This window comes from Nyctereutes procyonoides, unplaced genomic scaffold, assembly GCF_905146905.1.
Source record: "Nyctereutes procyonoides isolate TBG_1078 unplaced genomic scaffold, NYPRO_anot_genome, whole genome shotgun sequence".
NCBI lineage: Eukaryota > Metazoa > Chordata > Mammalia > Carnivora > Canidae > Nyctereutes > Nyctereutes procyonoides.
In genome coordinates, this window is record NW_026575033.1 from 2,055,946 (window position 1) to 2,079,039 (window position 23,094).

General features: G+C 45.8%; 2 protein-coding genes across 3 annotated transcripts; both read right to left on the bottom strand.

Annotated features, from left to right (window-relative positions):
- Positions 1-3,624: 3,624 nt before the first annotated feature.
- On the bottom strand, positions 3,625-22,259 carry GJA3 (gap junction protein alpha 3). Of its 2 annotated transcripts, XM_055317483.1 has the most exons (3): positions 22,110-22,259; positions 19,300-19,392; positions 3,625-6,135 (listed from the first exon to the last, which is right to left on the bottom strand). In XM_055317483.1, the coding sequence occupies exon 3, from the start codon at positions 6,116-6,118 to the stop codon at positions 4,805-4,807; it is 1,314 nt and encodes a 437-aa protein (XP_055173458.1). In that variant the 5' UTR covers positions 6,119-6,135; positions 19,300-19,392; positions 22,110-22,259; the 3' UTR covers positions 3,625-4,804. The 2 variants fall into 2 exon arrangements, with proteins under 2 accessions (XP_055173458.1, XP_055173459.1); XM_055317484.1 differs by lacking the exon at positions 19,300-19,392.
- On the bottom strand, positions 22,207-22,749 carry LOC129504487 (uncharacterized). Its single transcript, XM_055317211.1, has one exon. It carries the CDS (start codon positions 22,747-22,749, stop codon positions 22,207-22,209), a length of 543 nt encoding a protein of 180 aa, XP_055173186.1.
- Between the last annotated feature and the right edge of the window lie 345 nt (positions 22,750-23,094).

Sequence of the window (23,094 nt, forward strand, 5' to 3'; positions counted from 1 at the left end):
GTAATTATATACAGAAAAGTCATCACCAAGAACGATTAACTCCAGCCTTGCTAGCCCAAAGTGATCTCACTGCTCTTGAAAACCCATTAATCTTATCAGGGTAGTGCCTGAAGGAGAGTGAAGGGGACAGACAGGATCAACATGCAGGACATTAGTTCTTCTGGAGAACATGCAGCAAGAGGTAGTAGCAATGCTACAGGAACTCTGAGAAGATGCTGCTTTAAGTTCCTAAGTACCTGTGCAAAGATAGAACAGCCTTTGCAGAAATTTCTCAAGCTTCTTTTGTAGGAAAGAAATTTTTGCTCCTTATTCTATCTAGAGGAAAAGTTTTACTTTGAAAACCTCGTCAAGGATTCTACCAATAAAAACAATTAACCAACTACAGAGCTGATGATTTACATTTAAGGCCACTTTTTATTGCTTAGCTTATAAAATGCTTCTTTTCAGTTACAATTTAGTCTAGGAAAGATACTGTTATAACACAAAAAAATAAAGTTTTAGTGAAAGTTTTGTAAATATTATGATCTAACTTGCATTTGCTTACCAAAAATCTGCAAACATAACACTACAAACAGTTCACACTCTTAGTATTATTTAAATTCCTGGCTGACCATAAAAAGTCTTGCTGAGACACTCTACAATCAAAGAGAAAAAAATATTTGGGGCTATAAGAAATCTTACAGTGCACAAACTTCAGCTCTGCAGAGTAATAATATAAAATTAGAATGAGACATACATTTTTGGACTTTAATGTACAATGCCTATTTGTTGTATCACATTTACAAGTTACTTAGAGAATATCCAGAACTCCATGCAGATAGGGTGGGGTGGTGGCAGGAATCTATTGATCTTTACAAAAACATTTACCTTTTGAAATCATGCAATACTTTGTATAAGAATTTATTTGCTGAAAAAAAAAGAATTCATTTGCTGGAAATTCATAAATCAATGTTACAAATACCAGAAGGAAGAGTTCAAAAGAAAACAATTCAGAAAAAGGGCTTTTTAAATAAATACTAAAGAATTAAAGTGTTAATGGGGGGAAAAATCCTTAATTGAAAAGAGACCTAAATCTCATGAAGTTATTTTTTAAAAAGGATATTTGAATTGTATTCATAGTTCTAATTCCAGGTATTCTTGTATAAGAAATCTATGATCTAGCCATTTACTTAATGATCAAGGAAAGCCAGGATGGATCAGAAATATTCTGGCTTGCTCTTTTCCCCTTTCTATTTTCTTTTGAAACTTAAGGTATCTTTTTGGTTAATGTCATGGGAAAAATAATTCAGTAAAATAAAGTTTGAAAGGGAGAAAGTGAATGACTATATAAGAAATGTTTTAGAATTTTATTTTATTTTATTTATTTTAAAAATTTTTATTTATTTATGATAGTCACACACACACACAGAGAGAGAGAGAGAGAGAGAGAGGCAGAGACATAGGCAGAGGGAGAAGCAGGCTCCATGCACCGGGAGCCCGACGTGGGATTCGATCCCGGGTCTCCAGGATCGCGCCCTGGGCCAAAGGCAGGTGCTAAACCGCTGCGCCACCCAGGGATCCCTGTTTTAGAATTTTAATAAATGGATTTGGAGATGGATTAGTAATGCTTGACATTTTGATTGCCATATACTATGTAGTGCCAACAGGATGGCCCAGCTTCTGCAAACAGGGATGCAAGAAAGTAATTGTCTTGTATACTGAAGATTAAAAGATAATGTGCATAAATACATTAGGCAGAGCATTTGAGTTTAAAATAAGCTTATGGAAACTTTTTTTTTCCATTAAATCAGGAGAAAAATGATTTCAGAGAACTTTCCAAATAATTAACAGGCTAGAGAAAAAAATCTCTGGATTTTGACCATAGGAAAAGGTGATTTCTACTTTTATTGCATGTTAATATTAATGCTTATGGTGACTGGCTAAATAGAGAGCACCCTTTCACGGTGCCCGTATCTCCATGAGGGAGCAGGACCCTAGTCATTGGGGTCATGGACTCCCTAAATAGCAACACAATGTAACACCTGCTTTCATTTTCTACATGAATTGAAATCAGAACACTACCCTGAAAAAATACTATAGGCATGCACTGTTGTATTGCAGAGTTTTACTTCTTTATAAATTAGTGGTTTTCAAGGAGGTGAATCTAATTTCACACTCCTACCCATGCACTAAATGGGCCAACTGGACTGAGATCAATTCACAATGCTGGCATCTCTATCAACATATGATGAATAAAATCCAATTTTATTTTATTTTTTTATTTATTTTTTTAAATTTTTATTTTATGACAGTCACAGAGAGAGAGAGAGAGAGAGAGAGAGAGAGAGAGAGAGAGAGGCAGAGACATAGGCAGAGGGAGAAGCAGGCTCCATGCACCGGGAGCCCGACGTGGGATTCGATCCCGGGTCTCCAGGATCGCGCCCTGGGCCAAAGGCAGGCGCCAAACCACTGCGCCACCCAGGGATCCCTAAAATCCAATTTTAAAATATTTTATTTATTTATTCATGAAAGACAGAGAGAGGGGCAGAGACACAGGCAGAGGGAGAAGCAGGCCCCATGCAGGGATCCCAACGTGGGACCTGATCCTGGATCTCCAGGATCATGCCCTGGGCTGAAGGCGGCGCTAAACCACTGAGCCATCTGGGCTGCCCTTTTTTTTTTTTTTTTTAATTTTTTTTAGATTTTATTTATTTATTCATGAGAGACAGAGAGAGAGAGGGAAAATCCAATTTTAAAACGTAAAAACTAAATATGATTATACTGTTCACTCTCATCTCCACCCCCACCCAAATCAAACCATGGGTGACCAAGCAGTTTATTAACATTTATCATGGTAGAACCTAAAGAACCTGTGTTCATATTCACTTAGTGAGTTATACCTTGTCTGTTAAGTGCAATTGTGACCAAAGCTTTTTTTTTTTTTTTTTAATCAGAATGCTTTTCAAACTAGTACTTTCTGGTGGCCCTTCTCACTCAAGTTCTACTGCCTGAAGTCTCAGGCATCCTTTGTAAGTGATGAATGAACGTCTCTCCCCTGCATCCACTGTGGTACAAGTGGATTCCCCCAGCCTGGGGGGAATTGAGAAAACGGTCACTCAAATAATTTTCTGTAAGCCCAAACCTGTTTGAGAAAGGCGACAGGATATTTATGGGAAGTTAACATTTTTCAAGCCGAGGAGATCATCCGAGTTCACTCTGCAGCAAACAGAATGCTCTAATGAACTAGGTGCACACGTTAATCTGAGAATGGGAATCGCAATCTTTTCATCAGATTGCCAGTGGGTTGCTCTGTCCCATATGAAACACAAAGTATATGAAGTGTAGCCCCAGATAAATCATCAGGAAATCGATGTTGCCTCATATAAAGAAATGAATCAAATTAGCAAGTGTTTTGTGTTTTGCTGAATAAGGCTGACAATACTCAGTGGAAGTTGGGAGTGTGAGAAGGACCTGGCTCAGCATTACCACGAGTAAGACACGACAGCAGGGTGTGCAGTTCAGAAAATTCTGCCACCTTCCAGCCAATCCCGCGCAGATCAATAGCCTCCCCCGTCAGTGTAGCAATCTGTGTGGGTGACAAATGGGGCGCACATCCGAAAACAGCACATGCACTTACACAGGAAGTAAAACCCAGATACTTTTATTTACACTTTAGAAAGCAAACAGGCTGCCCACAAAGAATAGTTAGGAAACTCAGAGAGTTTTATTTTGTACTGTTAAAACACGTAGGTCATTGATTCATCTTTATAAATAATTTTTCTGGCAAGAGTAAACTTTTAACCTTCCATTCAAAAACTTCACAACTTCAAGTATTTGAAATGCACTTAAATTTCCCCTGCCTTTATTTTCTACAGTACATTCTCATAGCAATTAGCTGACTCGTGAGGTCGAAGAATTTCTTTCAAAGAAAGTTCAAATCTTTACTAGGATATAATGGGACAACTTAGCATTCTCTTGGTCAGTATTCATTTTAACAGGACTATTTTTCTTTCATTTCTCCTTAAAGAAAATGGGGAGGGGGGGAATAGGCATACCTGTACAATTCAGATCAAAGCACAAAATATCATTTAAAAAATAAATACCTAAGGCATACTTGCCACACTTTTATTTCAATTTCCTCAGCTGTTTAAAAATTATCTCAAGTGTCGCTGCATTTCTACCTGCTTTCTTACCAGCAACCTCTGTGGCTCTCGCCTGGGCTGAATCTCTGCCTCTGGAGGGTAGCTGCTCATCGTCACTTGTCATGGAGCGTGCAGTCTGCTATCCTGGGCTTCACAGGCAATTTCAGAAACTCAAATGACACTATATGGACTTGCTCTAAATCTTTTTTTAGTGCAGTTTGGCAAATATCCCAAATGAAATTCAACTCTAAGTTAAAAGTATCAAACAGAGATAAGTGCTAAGTGCGTCTGTGACTTTCTGGGCCGCCCAAAGGCTCTGGAGAGCCTGGGAATGGAAATCCTCGTTGCGGGGACTGAAGGGACGGTAGAGCCCCGCGGCTCCACCGCTGCAGAGCAGGTACCCACAGAGACGGCAACGCCCGCACAGGCGGCCCCGGTGGTGTTCTGCACCCACTTCGCCCCCCGCCCCCCCACCTCAGCACGCCTCCGCGGTCTTGGCACTCTACCTCACGTGTTAAGAACAGCAAGCATGGACACACAGAAGCCTCCTCTCCCGCGGCTCTTCCCCTCCCGCGCTCCAGTGCCCCTCGCTTCCAGGCTCCGTCTCCCTGCAGCCTGGAACGGCACTTTGGTTTTGGTTGCCAGAAAAGAGGTTATTGTAAAGCTGTCTGCAAAGACCAGCACTAGATGGCCAAGTCGTTGGGTCTGGCCCGGCCGCCGCTGGCCCTGCTGGCCTTGCTCAATCGGCCCGCATCCGCCGGGGGCAGCGGCGGCGCGCGCGTCCCTGCTGGGGGGGTCACCGGCTGCTCCGCGTCGTCGGGAGTCACTGCCAGTTTGCTGTCCCCCAGGCTGCTGCGGCTCCCGGTCAGCAGCGGGCCGGGCTCGCCGCCGCCCGTCCCGTCGTCCGGCGGGAGCTGCCCGGTGCTGCCCGCGGGGCTCGGGGACGCAGAGGGGGCTGCTGCCCCGGAGGCCTTCCTGGCGGGGGTGTGCTGCTCGGCCTCCTGATTGGCCCAGTTCTGCTCCGTCATGAGCAGGTGCTGGTCCCTCGCGCGGGCCTCGGGCAGGGCTGCCGGGCGGAAGTCTGCGGCCAGCGGGGGCGCCCCGGGGTAGCCCGCGGCGGTGGCCTGTCCCGGGGAGGAGGCCGAGGGAGCGCTGTAGGGCGGGAACCCGATGGTGACCGCGGGCGCCTCGGGGAGCGAGGGGGCGCCCAGGGCGCTCCCGCCCCCGGGCTTTGTGGCCCCGACCGTGGCCTCGGGGGAGTCTGCGCGCGGGTGGTTGGTCATTCCCTGCTTGAGCTTCTTCCAGCCCAGGTGGTAGATCTCCAGCATGTTGAGGAGCAGGGACACACAGGCCACCGCCAGCATGAAGATGATGAAGATGGTCTTCTCTGTGGGCCTGGAGATGAAGCAGTCCACCGTGTTGGGGCAGGGCCAGCGGTCGCAGCGGTACAGCGGCTTCAGCTCAAAGCCGTACAGAAAGTACTGCCCGGCGATGAAGCCCACTTCGAACAGCGTCTTAAAGATGATGTTGAACACGTAGGTCCGAAGCAGGGCTCCTGCGATGCGTACCCTGCCGCGGTCGTCGCGCAGCGGCCTGTCCTTCTGGCCGCCGGGCCCGCAGCGTGCGGCCGGGCCAGAGTGCGGGAGCTCGGCCCTCAGCAGCTCCTCCTCGCGCTCCTTCTTCTTCTCCTCCATGCGCACGATGTGCAGCACATGGCCCAGGTAGATGAGGGTGGGCGTGGACACAAAGATGATCTGCAGCACCCAGAAGCGGATGTGTGAGATGGGGAAGGCCCTGTCGTAGCACACGTTCTCGCAGCCGGGCTGCTGCGTGTTGCAAGTGAAGTCCGACTGCTCGTCCCCCCACACCTCCTCAGCGGCCGCGCCCAGCACCAGGATCCTGAAGATGAACAGCACTGTCAGCCAGACCTTGCCGATGACCGTGGAGTGCTCCTGCGCGTTCTCTAGTAGTCTCCCCAGGAAGCTCCAGTCGCCCATTGCTCCAGATTGCTAACCTGCAAAGGAACGGTGCTGGTTAACAGGAGGACACGCAGGGGGCCGGAGGGTCCACGCACCCCAGGGGGGCAGAGGGGCTTCCTGGGTAGGGGTACAGCCACTTCCAAACGAGTGTGCCACTGCAGGTGTGTGTGTGTGTGCGCGTGTGCAGGTGTGTGTTCGTGTGCAGATGCACGTGTGTGTGTGCTGGGGTGTGTGCGTGTGCAGGTGCAAGGGTATGTGTGCCGGTGTCTTGCGTGTGCAGGACTATGTGTGTGCATGTGCAGGTGTGTGTGCATTGCAGGGGTATGTGTGTGCACGTGTGCAGGTGTAGGTGCAAGGGTGTGTGTGTGTGCATATGCAGGTGTGCATGTGTGTGCGTGCAGGTGCAGGGGTATGTGTGCACGTGTGCAGGTGTGTGAGAGTGCAGGTGCAAGTGTGTGTGTGCATGTGCAGGAGTATGTGTGTGTGTGTGTGCAGGGGTGTGTGCGCTTGCAGGTGCAGGGGTGTGTGTGGGTGTGCAGGTGTGCACGCATGCGTGTGTCTCCAACATCCTGCTGGGCAGCGATAGAGACTGCAGTGCCAGCATAAAAACCAGCTATTACACCACACACGTGCTGGCACAAACGAGATGCCCAGGGCGACTCAGGCCCTCACTTCAGAGCTGGGGAAACTGGAGCTCCAAAGACAAATGACTTCCCTGAGAGCCATAGAACGGCCCTGGCTCCCCACTACCCATCCCGCTCTCTGCCAGAGCACGGTCCAAGGGAGTGCTGGTGCTGTGGGGTACACAGCCTGCTCCGATTCCTAACCTCCGCCTTTTAGTCCATGTGACATTAGAGCAACTCTCCCTTATGCCACCCTCATAATTTCTACCACACACTAACCTACTATCTTTTCTGTTATTTGCTTTCTTTTTCACTTTGCAAATGTCTCATAAATGGTTAACTCGCTGCACGTCCCCAGGAGCCTGTGTGGCCACCTGTAAGATGGGACGACAGTCATCAGGTCAGTGCAGTGCATGGCCTCCTAGATGGAGGGGGGCTGGCAGGCCTCCTCTGTGAAAGCGGCAGTGTTCCCCAGATGCAGGGCACCAATGTTACAAGGCGTCCTCCCTGTCACTACTGCTCACGCAGGCCCGGAGCTTTGAACTAGAACCACAAAGAGCTCTGTTGTTCTGTGATTCTTCACACAAGGTAGCGGTCTAAGCTGTAAGTGCATGTAGGACCTCCAGCAACGCTAAAGAATACTCTTCTTGTTTTGAATTTTAAAATGTTTAAAAATACTAACTTTTATGAATTGGTTCATAGGCAAATAACCAGAACAAAACTTTACTCACCATGATCTAAAGAAATAGACAAATGTTAACCCCCTCCTAGAATAAACTTCCGACCCTTTGCTTTGGTCATTTGAGGTCTTTTTTTTTTTTTTTGAGGTCTTTTTTTAAAAAAATATTTTATTTATTTATTCATGAGTGACAGAGAGAGAGGCAGAGACACAGGCCGAGGGAGAAACAGGCTCCATGCAAGGAGCCCGATGTGGGACTCGATCCCGGGACTCCAGGATCATGCCCTGGGCCAAAGGCAGTGCTAAACCGCTGAGCCACCTGGGCTGCCCTTTTCTGAGGTCTTTAGAGAAATATTGCCATTCACGTATCCTACCAGCCTCCTTGTCCCATATTTTGCCTGGCACCTGTTCTTTTGGGCATGTTCTTAGGAAGTAAAATATTTTAATTTAGAAACTTAATTACTGAACATGAAACAATCCATTCCTCCATGAAGGATGTCAGGTGTCAGGGAACCATCCTAGGTTACATCCTGCTTCTCCCCAACCCCAGGCTGTCACAGGGTCCCTGCCTGGCATCTCTGCCCATAGCCCCTCCCTTCAATCTGCTGGAGATTTTCCTCTGGGGTGCAGGACAAAAGCCTTGCATAGTGTGTACCACCCAGTCCCTGATCCAACACTCTGGTGATACCAAGCTTCCTGTGGTCCCTGAACCTCTGCTGTTAGGCCTTTGCATGTGCTATTTCTTCAACTTAAAACCAGGGCCTGGCCTATTGACCTGTCACTTACTGCCACTCTCCCTTTAAGAGTGGCCAACTCAGGCTACCATGGGGGCCCTGTGTTTTCTCTTCCTCCTTATCACAGCCCTGGCTTAGTGGCTGTTGCTTCCTTTACATTCCAGGAGGTTCTTTCCATCCTCCCACAGCTCCTACCTTGCTAAGCTACAAACGGCATCCTCTCTCCTTGCTGTCCCTAGACAAGCACAGCCCTCTGAGTTTCTATAGAAAACCACCCTTAACCACCTTGACTGCTTGTGGACTTTCTCCTTAATTCTAGTTCTGAGGTTGGGGTTTGCACACACAGCTTTTCCTTCTGGATGTCTGCAGGCAGAACAGTGGGCAATGTGCATTTCTGGAAGTCTCTAAGAAAAGATCAGTGTGGGGAATGTCATACTTCTTTCTGTACCTTCCCAGATGTGCAGGCACTTCTGCCTTGCTGAGTACAGCATAATGTGCCAGAAAGGAGTCAGTGCAAGTGCCTGGTAGGTTCTCCCCACAAGGCTGGTGGCACATAACACCAGGGAGGCTCTGCTTGTCACAGAGCCCGGAAATTGTGGCTGGCATTTCCCTGCAGGGCCAGGGAAGCCAAATGCTCCACAGTGACGGGGGTGTCGCCCACAGTAAAGAACTTCCCTGCCCCAAATGCCCATTGTGAACCTGTTGAGAAACATGAGGCTAGGTAAATATTTATGCAACTAGTAAATCAGACGAGGACAGTAGGGCAGCTGCTTGTGGCATCTTGATACTCTTCTTTGCTGGCTCAGCCTCTCCAGAGTTCTTTAGGTCCAGGTGCTGATAAACACTTTCAGATAGGTACCCTTAGAGTTACATTGTGACCTCTGATCGCAACCTACAGAATTACAACGTGTTTCCATCCATATCCTTAGCTGGTAGTCTGGCAGCTGCCATGGCTCAGTAAGTCCTAAAGATGTGATGATGAAGAGTGTGTCCTGAGTGGAGAACACCCGTGGCTCATGCACTGTGTGGTGGCACACACTGGCAAGGCCTTTCTGGAAATGAGTTTAGTAATCTGTATGAAGAGATATAAAAGCCGTGATACCTCTAACCTGTAAGTCAACTCCTGGGACATCATACCAAGGAAATAATCAGAGATTTTGACGAATGAATGAACATGGATATTTACTGTGAATTACTTAGAAAAAGGAATAATTGGAAGCAGAAGTGTCCAGTAAAGGATGAGCAATTTAAATACGTAACAGTGCCCAAGGCTGACATCAGGATCTGGCTTAACCCAGATCCCATTCCTGGTCTTTCTCTCCCTTGCCTACCTCTAATGTGACCGGGAAGAGAAATGTTTGCTTTCCTACCTCCTTTGGTTATATTAATGAGGTGTAAGAAGTTGGCTGGGGAACATCTGGGAAAGCTTTTAGTTTCCTAATAAAAAAGCAGATGGTACCTGTGCTGTCCCTTCCCCCTTCTTTCCATAGTGAGTATAGATGTGCTGCCCGGGGCTGGGCAGTCAACCTTGCAAGCACATGTCAGTAAGTGTGAGGGAGGGATGTCTGGGTGGCTCAGTGGTTGAGCATCTGCCTTCGGCTCAGGACATGATCCCAGGGTTCTGGGATCGAGTCTCTCATCAAGCTCCCTGTGGGGAGTCTGCTTCTCCCTCTGCCTATGTCTCTGCTTCTCTCCGTGTGTCTCTCATGAATTAAATAAATAAATAAATAAAGGAATGAATGAATAAATAAATGCATGCATGCATGTATGTATATATGTGAAGGGTGGTTGAGAAAGTCCAAGGCACCTGTTGCGACAAGGTAGACCTGCTGCAGCAACACTGACAGCCACCTCCAGACTTATATGAAGGAAAAAACTCTTATTTGTTCAAGTTAGGTTTTCTACTGCCTGCAGACAAAATAATTCCTAACTGATACAGTCCCTTTTGATTCTTTATAGAATAAATCCAGGCACAAATGAAAAGCTGTGGTTCATTCATAACTACTGAAATACAAATATTCATTAGATACAATTTTTACGATCATCAATGACATGAAGAGATACTTATTCTGTAATGATAAATGCCAAAAGCCTAATACGAAACTATAGTGTGATACCAGATATTTTACACACATTCATTCATGTAAAAGGAAGAACAAGAAAGATATCAAAATGCTAAGTGTTAACCATAGTGTTTCTAGAACTGGGTGATTTTTATTTCCTTTTCACATTTCTTTGCATTTTCTGTAACAATATCACATTTATCATTGTAAAGGATTCATGACCATTACTTTGTTTCAAAGTTCTAATTTTTTAAAAAGTCAGACGCCTTTTTCATTGTTCTTTCAATACGGTTTCTACTCCTTAGATCTCTTTCATCATGCCCCTGATAAGCACACAGAGGACAAATACAATACATGTGACATGATTAGCCCAATGTCAGAGAATGATCCTGGGATCTCTGAGACGCAACATGAACCCTGACACTGGTTATCACTGATGGCATAGAGCTTACACTGGATTCTCCTGCCATGGCAGTCTACCAATTTCTCCCAAAGCAAGGGCCAGGCTGTTTGTATCCTGTAACTCACTGCTGAGTCTTACTACTGCTCCACTATTTACTCTCATTTCACAGTTTGGGTTTTGTTTTGGAAACTGCATGAATGAATGAACAAAAAAAAAAAATTAACCAGAGGACCGGATACCTGTGGGAAAGCTGGCACTATGGGTCAGAGTGAGATGAAAATGGGAGCCTCCAGATTTGAAGCAACATCCACCTGTCCTCATATTCATCAGTCTGCTCCAGACACCATGCAGACGTTCCTTTTTTTTTTTCATGCAGATATTCTTAAGGTGTTTTACCAATATCACTTTTTAATCATATCCCTGATACCAATTCAGGAAGAAAATGACAGCAGAGGAGTGAAGCACACCCAGAACAGCAAAACTCTGCTGGCTAAGTACAAACAAATGACAACACCGGGGACCCCATGACCCACTGAGGGCTGGCCTCATGAGACAAACATGGTGACTGGATGAGATACCCTTCTGCTTGAAAGAGGAAAATGGGTTTATTCTTATTGTCAAAATATCGGGCCATTTCACAACACTAGAGCAGCTCCTGGAAGCTCACGCTATGAATGCTTACTTTGTAAGGTGCATATGATCCAATCATAGAGCATCACAGCTACAGCACTCAGCACGTTTAGATAACAGATCCACCATGGTGGCAGTGGGATTCTCTAGTACTTGTATGTGGACATGGATTACCTCTGTGAGATGGTATTTTTATTTTTATCTCAGCAAAAACTTTGATTCTGACATTACTGCAGAACAAGATCTTCTGTTGCAGAGTTAATGCATATGCTTCCATGTTCTCCTAACAGTTACACTTTCCCTTTCAAAGCTGTATGGTTTCCCCTTAGCCTTTAGGATATGTTGAGTGTCCCTTCATATCAATCGATGGCTATTTATTAGCAACAACCTTGTGCTCAACTCTGGGCCACGTGTTCTGTTGAATACAGTGAAGGTAAAAACACGGTCTCTATCTTGTCTACTTGTGGAGTCTACTTGTGGAGATAGGAAAATTGAGGAAAATGGGGAGCTCTGCAGGCACAGAGAGATTTTAGAGAAGAAGGATATTAATAACAGAACATGGAGCCAGGGAAAGCGAGCCAGGGAAGGGTGGCATTTGAGCTGGGTTTAGGAGAGGTGGCTTTGGGTAGGGGAAGAGGGACAGGAGTGCATTTCAAGGCCAGATCTGCATTCCCATGGCAGGGGGACTATGAATGACCTGGCATGGCCGGAACAGGGGCCCTGTGTGCGAGCACTGGCTTTAAATGGCTGCTTCTGCACAGGAAAGCTAGACAGGCTGCACTGTGAACATAATAGGCGCTCAGCAAACACTGGTGGGACAAATGAGTGAAAGGACATCGAGGGCCACTGAATCACTTGGAGAGCGGAAAGATGTGCTGAAAGTGCTGTTCAGGAAAGAAGGGGCCCCCTGACAGGGCCTCAGGAAGAGTGGTAATCTCCGAATGAATGCCGCAGCCAGGGCGGATGACAACAGGGCGAGTGGAAAAAGGAAGGACAGAAAAGGAGACACAGTCTGGAGACAAAAATAAAGCAGAATGTAGAGTCTGCCTAGAGTCAGAGAATGAAAGAGAGAGGCACGAATTAAAGACAAACCTCGTATTTCTGAGCCTGAGTGGGAAAATCAGGGGGGCCACGGGAAGAGAGAAACACTGTGGGGGGGTTGGCTAATTGGGGCTGGAAGAAAAGATGATGACCTGTGGGGGGGGTTTTGTGACCATCTGGATCAAAAGTAGTGGCAGAAGGTATGAGTGAGGCTATCCAGGAGGAAGCAGGAGACAAGGAGCAAGGTGAGGCCGGGCAGAGGCCTGCAGTGCAGCTCCACCTCTCCTGAGCGCACAGCACACAGCACAGCAGGGAGGAGGGAGCTCATGGGTGAAGAGCTGTGGGAGGGGACGCACTGCCCTCAGTGTGTGGTCACCACTTTGATGAAGGGTGACCCTGTGGGTGAGAGCTTGAGGCCAAGTACTGACGGGCAGCAGTGACCCCTCGAAAGTGTTGGGGGGAGGACGTTCCTCCATGGGGCCTGCTGAGGTCTGCCAGACAAATTCATGTTCTTTGGCTTGTATTTGTTTCCTTATCAAAATCATATCAGATAATGTCAAAATGGAACACCCTTTCTTCTCTATAAAATTGACTTCCACATTCAACTTTGCACCACCCAGATTGAACTTTTGCCTTGTTCTCTGGGATACCCAGGAGCCCTCGGGGCCCATTCGACCTGCTGGGAAGGCTGTCCCCATCTCAGAAGGCACACTCTGAGAGCGTCCACGACACTGGAGATGGGGGTAACACGGACGTAGGGAAGCCAGAGGAGGCTTTGAAGAAGGGGGTGACTAACAGTGTCAGCATTCCTCGGTGTGTTCAAGATGGATGGGCGGAAAGAAAAGGCCCTTTGATCTCACAACTGGGATGGCACTGCTCATCCTCAAATGCCCAGGCCAGTGGGAGTGCGGACAGAAACAAAAGTCCAGACCAGTGGCTCGAGGCAGAATGGGGGAGCGAAGTGTTGACTTGGCTCGGAGAGCACTTGCTCACCAAGTCTAGAACTCAAAGGAAGGAGAGGTGCAAAACGGTTAAAAAGTGGGAGAATAAGGCCCAAAGGAGGTGCTTCCAGGATAGGGGTAGGGAAGGCTACCGGGAGCCACGGAGACGGGGGGTGGAGGGACAGTGGGGCTGCCCAGCACCAGGACGGGGCCCAGGGGCAGGAGCCCGGCTGAGAGGGCAGGAAGCGCGAGCTCTCTCCAAAGCCGTGACAGGGCTCTTGTCAGCGGGGTCAAGCCAGAGGTCGGCCCCTCAGGCGGGGGCAGGACTGGAGCTCCGGGTCGGTGCCCAGCCAGACGTGGAGGCTCTGTGGGAGTTGTGGCCCCTGAGGGGGGCTGAGCGGCAGCCCGCTCCCCGTGAGGCCCTCGGCGATGAGCAGAGGAGGGCGGCCCGGGCCAGGCAGGAGAGAAATGCAGGCCGCGGGGGGCGAGCACGGCCTCCCGGAGAGCGTGACCTCCCAGTGGAGCTGAACCTTACAGCTGAGGGATGCCGTCCAGGCAGAGTAAGGGCCCCAGTAGCGGGCAGACCTGGGGTGCTCTGCTCGGGAGGACGGCCGGGAGCACACAGGCCCATGTGAGGCGGGGCAGGGGCAGATCAGAGCGGACCGTGATGAGAACGCAGGCTTATACTCCACCCGAGATGAGAGTGTGCTGGACGGTTTGAACAGAGGAGTTCTGTCATCCGACTTACATCCCCATGGAGCCCCTCTGGTTGTTGTCAAGAACAGGTGTGGGGTGGAAGGGGCAGTGGGCAAAGGTGAAAGCAGAGGGCTGGGGAGCAGGCTGCGCTATAATCCACAAAAGTGACGGTGGTGACAAATGGCCGGGTCTGCGCAGACTCTGAAATAGGTCCAGCATGATGCACTGACAGGTCAAGGGTTGGGGTAGGACTGAGGAGAGGCCAAGGGAACAGAAGGAAGGGAACTGCCATTTACCAAGATGGGGAAAGTAGAGGAGGTAAAGGTTTGGAAAGGCATGGGAATCACGAGTTCTATTCTGAGTATGTTAAGTTTGAGACACCTATTAGGCAAGCATGAAGGCTAGAGAGAAACATTTGGGAGTCATCATCAAACCCTGAGACTGGACTGAGATTATCTAAGGGCAGGGGAGAAGGACAAGGGGGCTGAAGACCAAGCCTTGGGGGCACTCCAGCATCTGCAGGTCAGTACAGAAGGAGAAACTTGCAAAAGAGTTGCTTATTAGGAAATGCAACTTTTAGTTAAGACTCAGATGGAATAACACTCAAAAGGTATCATTTGCATTCTACTTGATTCTCTTTTGTGATACTTTGAAAACATTGTTACTAGGTTTTTAAATTAGAGGTAGTATAACTTGGAGTATGGGTAGGCAAATTAATTTTGTGTTAACTGTTTGTGATCGCCTGGAACATGGTTGAGTAGGATTTTGAGAGTCACATATAGGCTTAGCCAGAAAGAGTTCTATGTTCCTTTAGTGATGTCTGCTAGAGTTTGGTATAAGGCAGTGGTGGCCAAGATGCTTTTTGCCATCTCTGACTTGGCACAAATTTAAAAGAACATGGTAGACTGAGCTAGTCACAAATATGATACAATGAAAAAAGGCTTATCCAGCTATCTTTCCAGCAGGTGGAAAGACTGTTTTCCATTAGCTTCTTTTATACCTTACCTGCCTTTTTCAAGCATTCACATTTAAGACAGTAATTTCCAGATGCCATGGGACCTAGCCCACGTTATTATGTACCTACCACTCTTTTTCCATAGTTCTGATCTGACTTTTTAAAAAGGAAACAGAATTCACAATAAATTCACCAAAAATAACAAGAGACTCCTTCTTTTACTCTATAGCTTCAACTCCAACATTTAGCTTTGTCTCAGACTAAAAAGCAAGATGGGAACTAGGCTTTTAAAAGCTGGCTCAATGAAATTTACAACACAGGGCCATAGTGCCGCAGTGCCATGGCACTCATGGCACTGGGAAAAGTTCAACCACAAAGACAAGCACAAAGGAGGAAAATATTGAACCTCTGATGCTTCAGATAAAGTAACATGTGACATTGTTTTCCATCTCCAGAAGAAAAGACTGATCACACAAACCAGCAGGACACCTAATGGCAAGAGTTCTAGATATACTTGATATCTGGTAGAACAAGTCCCCCAATTTTGTTCTTCATATTTGTCTAGGCAACTTTTGGCCTTTTATTTTTTCCAGATGAAATTTAGGTAGAGCTTGTCAACTTCCATGAAAATCTGAGACTCAATTTTGATTGCAATTGCATGAAATTTATAGATGAATCAACTTTAGCTCTTTACAGTTAAAAATAGATCTGCCCTATGACCCAGCAATTGCACTGCTGGGGATTTACCCCAAAGATACAGATGCAATGAAACGCCGGGACACCTGCACCCCGGGGTTTATAGCAGCCATGTCCACAATAGCCAAACTGTGGAAGGAGCCTCGGTGTCCATCGAAAGATGAATGGATAAAGAAGATGTGGTCTATGTATACAATGGAATATTACTCAGCCATTAGAAACGACAAATACCCACCATTTGCTTTGACGTGGATGGAACTGGAGGGTATTATGCTGAGTGAAGTAAGTCAGTCGGAGAAGGACAAACACTATATGGTCTCATTCATTTGGGGAATATAAAAAATAGTGAAAGGGAATAAAGGGGAAAGGAGAAGAAATGAGTGGGAAATATCAGAAAGGGAGACAGAACATGAGAGACTCCTAACTCTGGGAAACGAACTAGGGGTGGCGGAAGGGGCGGGGGGTGGGGGTGACTGGGTGACAGGCACTGAGGGGGGCACTTGACGGGATGAGCACTGTTATTCTGTATGTTGGCAAATTGAACTCCAATAAAAAATAAATTTACAAAAAAAAAATTTAGCTCTTTACAATCTAGTTTCCCCCCGCCAATAAGCACAACTGATCCACTGATGTTGACTTTCTTTATGCCTTTCAATAGTGCTTTAGGATAATGTTCCTAAAGGTCTTAAACATCTTTTGTTAGATTTATTCCTAATTTTTACTCATTCCAATTTTTTTGTTCCAAGTCGTTTTTTCATTATAACTTTTTATTGGTTACTGTTGGTACTTAGGAGCATTGTTTTTATATATTGATCTTATATCCAGCAACCTGTTAGAAAGCCTTAATAGTTCAATAGTTAGGAGATCCCTTTGGATTTTCTATGTAACACATAATAGAATCATCTGCTATTGAGGACAGATTTGTTTCTTCCTCCTTGAGTTCTAATTCCTGTTATTTCTTTTTCTTGTCTTCTTGTACTGGCCAGGACTCTTAGCACAATGTGGAGATGGTGATATCTTTTCTCATTTTTGTCTTTAACATGAATGCTTCTCAAATTTTATCATTGAGCATGATGTTTCAACTTTTATCAGGCTAAGAAGTTTCCTTCCAATCTTTGTTAATGGTTGGTTGGCTTTTGTTTTCTAAATCCAATACTTTTCTCCTGTTATTGTGATATTTATTTATTTAAGTAGAAGAATGTTTTATTTTATTTTTTAAAAGATTTTATTTATTTATTCATGAGAGACACAGAGAGAGAGGCAGAGACATAGGTAGAGGGAGAAGCAGGCTCCATTCAGGGAGCCCGGTGTGGGACTCAATCCCGGGACCCCAGGATCATGCCCTGGGCCAAAGGCAGGCTTTAAACTCCTGAGCCACCCGGGCTGCCTGAAATTGCTATTTCTTAAGTTAATTTTTATAGTTCATTATCTTTTAGAAAATTTTCTATTTCACCTAAGTTTCAAATTTATTGGCAAAAAATTATTTATGGTATTTTCTTTTGATTTTGAAATCATATGGTATTCATAATTAGAATCATTTGTTTGGTTCCAAATACTGTTTATTTGAGGCTTTTAAAATATTAGTCTTATTAGTAGTTTTTCTTTAACTAATGAACCAATTTTGATATGCTTGAAAAAGGATAAGAGTTCATTTTGTCATTTTTTCCAATGTTTTATCACATATGCTATATTTATAGCATATTTATATATACAAATATATAAATCATATATATTTATAGTATACAGAATAAATCTACAAAAAATTCCTATAGATCTTTTAAGTTGATAATGTTGATTTTAGTATTTGCTAGTATTATTACAAAATATATATATATATGTGTGTATATATAAATATATAATTTAAGGGTATCCTTTATCTTACTGTGAAATTGTTTATTATTGTACAGTTTCAGGGGAGTCCTTATTTTAAATGAAAAAGTGCATGGTTTCTATTAACTTTTCAGTAATCTCATGCTCTGGAAGGAGACATCATTCTACAGATCAACTGATCAATGAAATTATAAAACAGCATTTTTCTAACTTCTTTATCAATAATTTTAAAGTACTGCTAGGATTATATATAAATATTTATTTATTTATTTGTTTATTGTCAGAGAACAAATCTCCAGAAACACAAAATAGTTTTTAAATTATACTTTATTTTTGTTTTAAGATTTTATTTTTCAAGTAATCTCTACACCCAACATGGGGCCTGAACTTACAATTCCAAGATCAAGAGTTGCATGTTCCACTGACTGAATAAGCCAGATGTACCTTATTCTTTTATTCTATTTGTTTATTAAATAAGAATGGATAGAAAACACCTGCCATCCATATGTTATTATCCCTCTCTTTTCTCTTTTATGTGGGAATTTTAATTGTTCTTTGAGGGGCTGGATCTTAAATTGTTTATAAATACTTGAAAAGTCATATGCTCTTAAGTCTTGGTTAAGGTAAATATGATTAACATTTTCATCCCGAGTCAAAGGGGAAAAACTCAGTTTTTCTTTTGTTTTTGACATTCTGTAACTTATTTTTTTTTTTAAGATTTTATTCATTCATTCATTCATTCATTCAAGACACAGGGAGAGAGAGGCAGAGACACAGGCCGAGGAAGAAGCAGGCTCCACGCAAGGAGCCTCATGCAGGACTCAAACCCGGGAATCCAGGATCACACCCTGAGCCAAAGGCAGGCGCTCAACTGCTGAGCCACTCAGGCGTCACTACATTCTGTAACTTAAAAAGCTGAATGAGAGCTAATTTTAAGTTGAAAGCAACTTAAACAACTGTATTAAAGAACAAATGTATTCAATTTTTATATTTAAGAACGACAAAAGTTAAAATAAACTTTACTTTTTAACCACAGTATTTCTTCTTGAAATACTCAAATAAAATAAATATTCCTACCAGAAATCAGTATTAAGTCACCATTTCCACAATTAGAGTTCTAATATTAAGCTAGAAAATTAACAGCTGGTTGAGCTTCAGTTCAATTGACAGAAAAATGTAAATAGTCTGGAGCATAATTAGAAACATGACTGTCTTCCACTACTATTCATGCCTTACTGGGCTTCCTCTTTAAACCCTCCAAATGTTTTCCCTGTTCCATTACCCTGTGGAGTCCTCCGGTTTCTCCTGCCAATTATTAAATGGCATTAAAAGTCTTTAAAATAACTGCTGTGAAAGACCTAAGGATACCACTTGAAGTTTTCATTTAAACATTTGACTTACACATTTTAGTGTAATTTACATTAATTTTAATGTACTTGAGCATTAGTCCCTAAACTTTTAATGAATAATGGAAAAAAAATCACTTCCCTTGAAGTAAAACTGAATTTACCAATACTTCCTGAAGGGTGGCTTGGGGTAAGGGTAAATAAAGAAAATTATAGGGATGCTTTAGTGTATTACTGCTCCCAACAGGATCTCGTCCTGTCTAAAGCACAGATCAGGCCTTCTGAAGAGTATACCAAGCACTGACTTCACACAGTCTGGTCAGTTAAAACTAATTTCCCTCTATAAATCTAAATTACATCCTTCAGGAATCTGGTTCATCCAGGGAGGAAATATGGAATCACAGGGCTAGAAGAACCTCAGAAGTGGTCTAGTTTATCCTCTTTATTTTACAGATTGGGGTATGGAGGCCCCGACTGGATACTGTGATTTGCCGAAGGCTACACAGCCCACAATGCTGAAGCCAGCACGAAAACTCCTGACTTTTGACTCGGTCAGTCATACCTTCTCCTTCCGCGTGACTTCACCGGATTATGCACCAGGCAGATTGTTCAGATTACAACAGCTGCCCTTCTAGTTATATCGCTCGATCACACTCTAAAACGTATGTTTAGAAACATGGGTTAGAGTCCAAAGTGGCTAAAATTATTAAATATTATTGACATGCTAAGAACGGTCCTGTTACTCAACTATATAAATTGGAATTGTCATTTTAAAGCAAATTTAGATATTATCTTTACTCTTGCTTTAGTGAACAAAACCTCACAGCCCGAAAATTGTGATATTTTATTTTTCCATCTATATTACTGACACAGATTACATCTGTCAAAATGGTTTCTATTTTTGTAATAATTTCTATAGTATAAATATCATTTCACTTCTAATTCAAACCCACTTTTATGAGTGTACAACATAGAAATCTCTTTTATATTCTAGAATAAAAGATTCATTTTAAAGCTAATAAGAAATGGAGTTTTGTGAATAAAATGAGCATTAATTCCTAGAGATAATCAGGTGGTCTGAACAAAAAAATTAAGTGATTTTTGCATTTAGTATCATTAGTTTGTTAACAGTAAATAAAGCAAACCACTAATTCTTCAAATTAAAGGAGATGTGAGAGTGCAGAAACTGTTCACATCAACCATTATGAAGTCATACTTTTGAAGACCAGAGATTTTTAAAAAGCAATTTAGTTATCATGATGAAGAGTTTTCCATCACTGTAAAAATGAAAATTAAGATTAAACTTTATCATTATTTTATTCCCTTTATGCCCTTTATGCATTATATTGAAATGGCAAAAGCATACTGTTTTTAGAGACACATGTATACTGTTAATTATCACGTGTATTGGATTTTCTTTCTCTCTTCAATTTAATAAATATTTATCAAACATCTATTTTGTATGTGGCACTTTTAATTAAGATATGGTCTTACTCTCGGGAGGTTCATTCACATTCTGTGGGTGAGACAGACTTGTAAAAAAAATAAATCTAATCAAAACTAAATCTAAAACTAATCAAAATATAATATGACAAGTGTTACATAGTACTGGTAATGGCCACAACACAGTGGAGTGGAGAGACAAGGACACTGTATGTTAATCATGAGTTTGGCTGAGTTTCTTAATATAGAGATCCTGGGAATCATGCTATCTATACAGGGTGAAATACTTCTCAAGGACCTGTCCACTGTCTGGAATGTTCTGATATTTTAGTATGGTACAAAAACTATGTTTATTCATGCATTTATGTGTGATACTGAGGTAAAATCCTAAAAATTTATATATCCTATTTGTTCTGTTCGGTGCATATTCACGTAATGGTAACACTTGAAAGACTAATATTCTTTAAATTCTTTGCATATATGAGGCTTTATAAAATGGCTGTGATACATACACATAATTTTAAGGCTCAAATGTGTAGTGTAAGTTATTTTTGTTAAGAAAATGAACACAACTTGAAATGTAAGTAATATTCAAGGAAATTGTGTCAAAATTCTTTTTCTTATTTGCGAACAATGACATTGTGTTACATTTCATTATCTTAAGATGGTGTTAAGCCATTAATAACATTCACTGGCTAACATAAATAGCATTGTCTAGTTTGTTATAGTAGTAAAGTTTTTGTGAATTACTTTACACTACAGGGACACGTGCATTGTCCTTATGAGATGCCAATCTCAACATGAATCAAACTGCTGAACTAGTGGAATATGTGCCAAATTAGCTGTTGTTTACTTAGAACACACTGACTCTTGGAAAATAAATCTCCCCCCTTTCCTCTTTAATCTTTTAATGTTTGTTTTGCAATACATTTCACAGCACATTGATGGATTGTCAGTGAAGTGATGCACACATCATAAACCATCAATTTGAATTCTTGAGTCCTATAAACTAAGGTATAATTCACGTCTCGGATGTTTGCATAGCACCACTTTTAAGTGACAAATTTTGGCGATATCTTGGTAAAAACCAGAGAACTCCACTTGTCCCTAATGTCCCAGTCCTACATGTTCGTGAACCGAGGGCTCTGCAGACTGGGATGAAGTCTGCTCACTACAGTGCAGAGTAGACGGCAAGGCAAATGCACCCGCATCGCTGCAATTTACTGTCAGAACAGCCCCTGAAAGAAGGGACTACTGTGGAATGCAGATAAGTGTTTTTCCACTCTTCTGTAAATTCTTTATACTTAAACATACTGTAACAAGCATATGGGTCAAGAAATTAGATCGTGGTACTTATAACTAAAACATTTCTTTAAAAAAAAAAAAACTTTCCAAAAAGTTTCTTAAAAGAAGTAAGCGAGCCAACAGTGTTCCTAAAAGACACCCACAGCTCTGCAGAAAGCGTGGCGATGGACTCCTTCCCTGTGGCCGTGCTGTCTGTCCAGAGTAGTCAAGTATTTAAACAGTCCTCAGACCCCTCGGACCTGACGTCCCGGGGCCACTCCCGCTCCCCCCGGAAGGGAGAGCCCCGACAGCAGGCATCTCCACCCCGCGGCCCCCAGGGGAGGCCGTTACAGGCCGAGACCCCGCGCTCGGCAGAGGCCCCGGGAGCGAAGCAGCCGCGGTTATTCCCCAAGTTCCCCAGGCAGTTGCCCGTGTCCGGCCCTCCAGCCCTGCCGCTCCCACCTCTTCCCAAGAATTCCCGAAAGAATTCCGGGAGGCCGGGAGCCGCCCGCGCGCCGCGGGGCTGGGGCCGCCTCGCACCGCCCGAGCCCGTCCTCCGTGCGGGGACCCGGCGCCCGCCCCTCCGCCCCGGGGCTGCCCCGGCCGCCGGCGCCTGGGCCTCGGGGCGCCCGGCCCCGCGCTTACCCCGCTCTGCCGCGGCGGCGACCCGGGTGCGCTCCTCGTCGAGCAGGGCTCCCGGCCGCTCTCAAAAGGAGACTTTCTCCTACACGTGCGGTGCAACTTAACGCGTGCGCCCCGCGCACGGGCCCAGCCTCCCCGCCCCGGCGGCCATCCCCTGGCCCCAGTGCGCCCCGCGCTCGGCGCCCCCAAGCCGCAGCCCCGGCCGCCGCGCCACGCCCCCGCCGCCTCCACCTCCTCCTGGGGGCCGCGCGGGGGCGGTGCCAGGGTGCCGCGCAGGGCCCCCGCCCCGCACCCGCCTCTCGTTCCCGTCCCGCGCACCCACCTGCAGCCCGCCCCAACCCGCACCCGCAGTCCGCATCCCGTCCCGCCCGACTGCACCTGCAGCCGTAGCACGCACCCCTCGCCCCGCAGCCGCGCCCGCGTCCCCACCCGGGCCCGCACCCCTCGCCCCGCAGCCGCGCCCGCATCCCCACCCGCGCCCGCACCCCTCACCCCGCAGCCGCGCCCGCATCCCCACCCGCGCCCGCACCCCTCGCCCCGCAGCCGCGCCCGCATCCCCACCCGCGCCCGCACCGCTCACCCCGCAGCCGCGCCCGCATCCCCACCCGCGCCCGCACCGCTCACCCCGCAGCCGCGCCCGCATCCCCACCCGCGCCCGCACCCCTCGCCCCGCAGCCGCGCCCGCATCCCCACCCGCGCCCGCACCCCTCACTCCGCAGCCGCGCCCCAACCGCGGGGTCGCCCTCCATCTCGGGATGCCGAGCTTGGGGCTCTTCCCCGCCGCCCGGCCTCCGCGGACCTAGCGTCTGCTCTCCACTGAAGGGGTGAGGCGAGGCGGGCGACGGGGACGGCAGGGCGAGCGCAGGGCGCACAGGTCCACGGGTTCCACCCCGCCCCCGGGGGCGCCCCTCGTGTGCACGTGCACCCGCCCTCGCGGGGCCGCGCCTCGGCTCTGGGGGTGCCCCCGAGCTGGGGGCGCGGGCGTTGG

What these genes read in the sequence shown, in the direction of transcription:
- LOC129504487 (XM_055317211.1), bottom strand. Translation starts at nt 22,749, where the DNA reads ATGCGGGCGCGGCTGCGGGGTGAGCGGTGCGGGCGCGGGTGGGGATGC.
- GJA3 (XM_055317484.1), bottom strand. Translation starts at nt 6,118, where the DNA reads ATGGGCGACTGGAGCTTCCTGGGGAGACTACTAGAGAACGCGCAGGAG.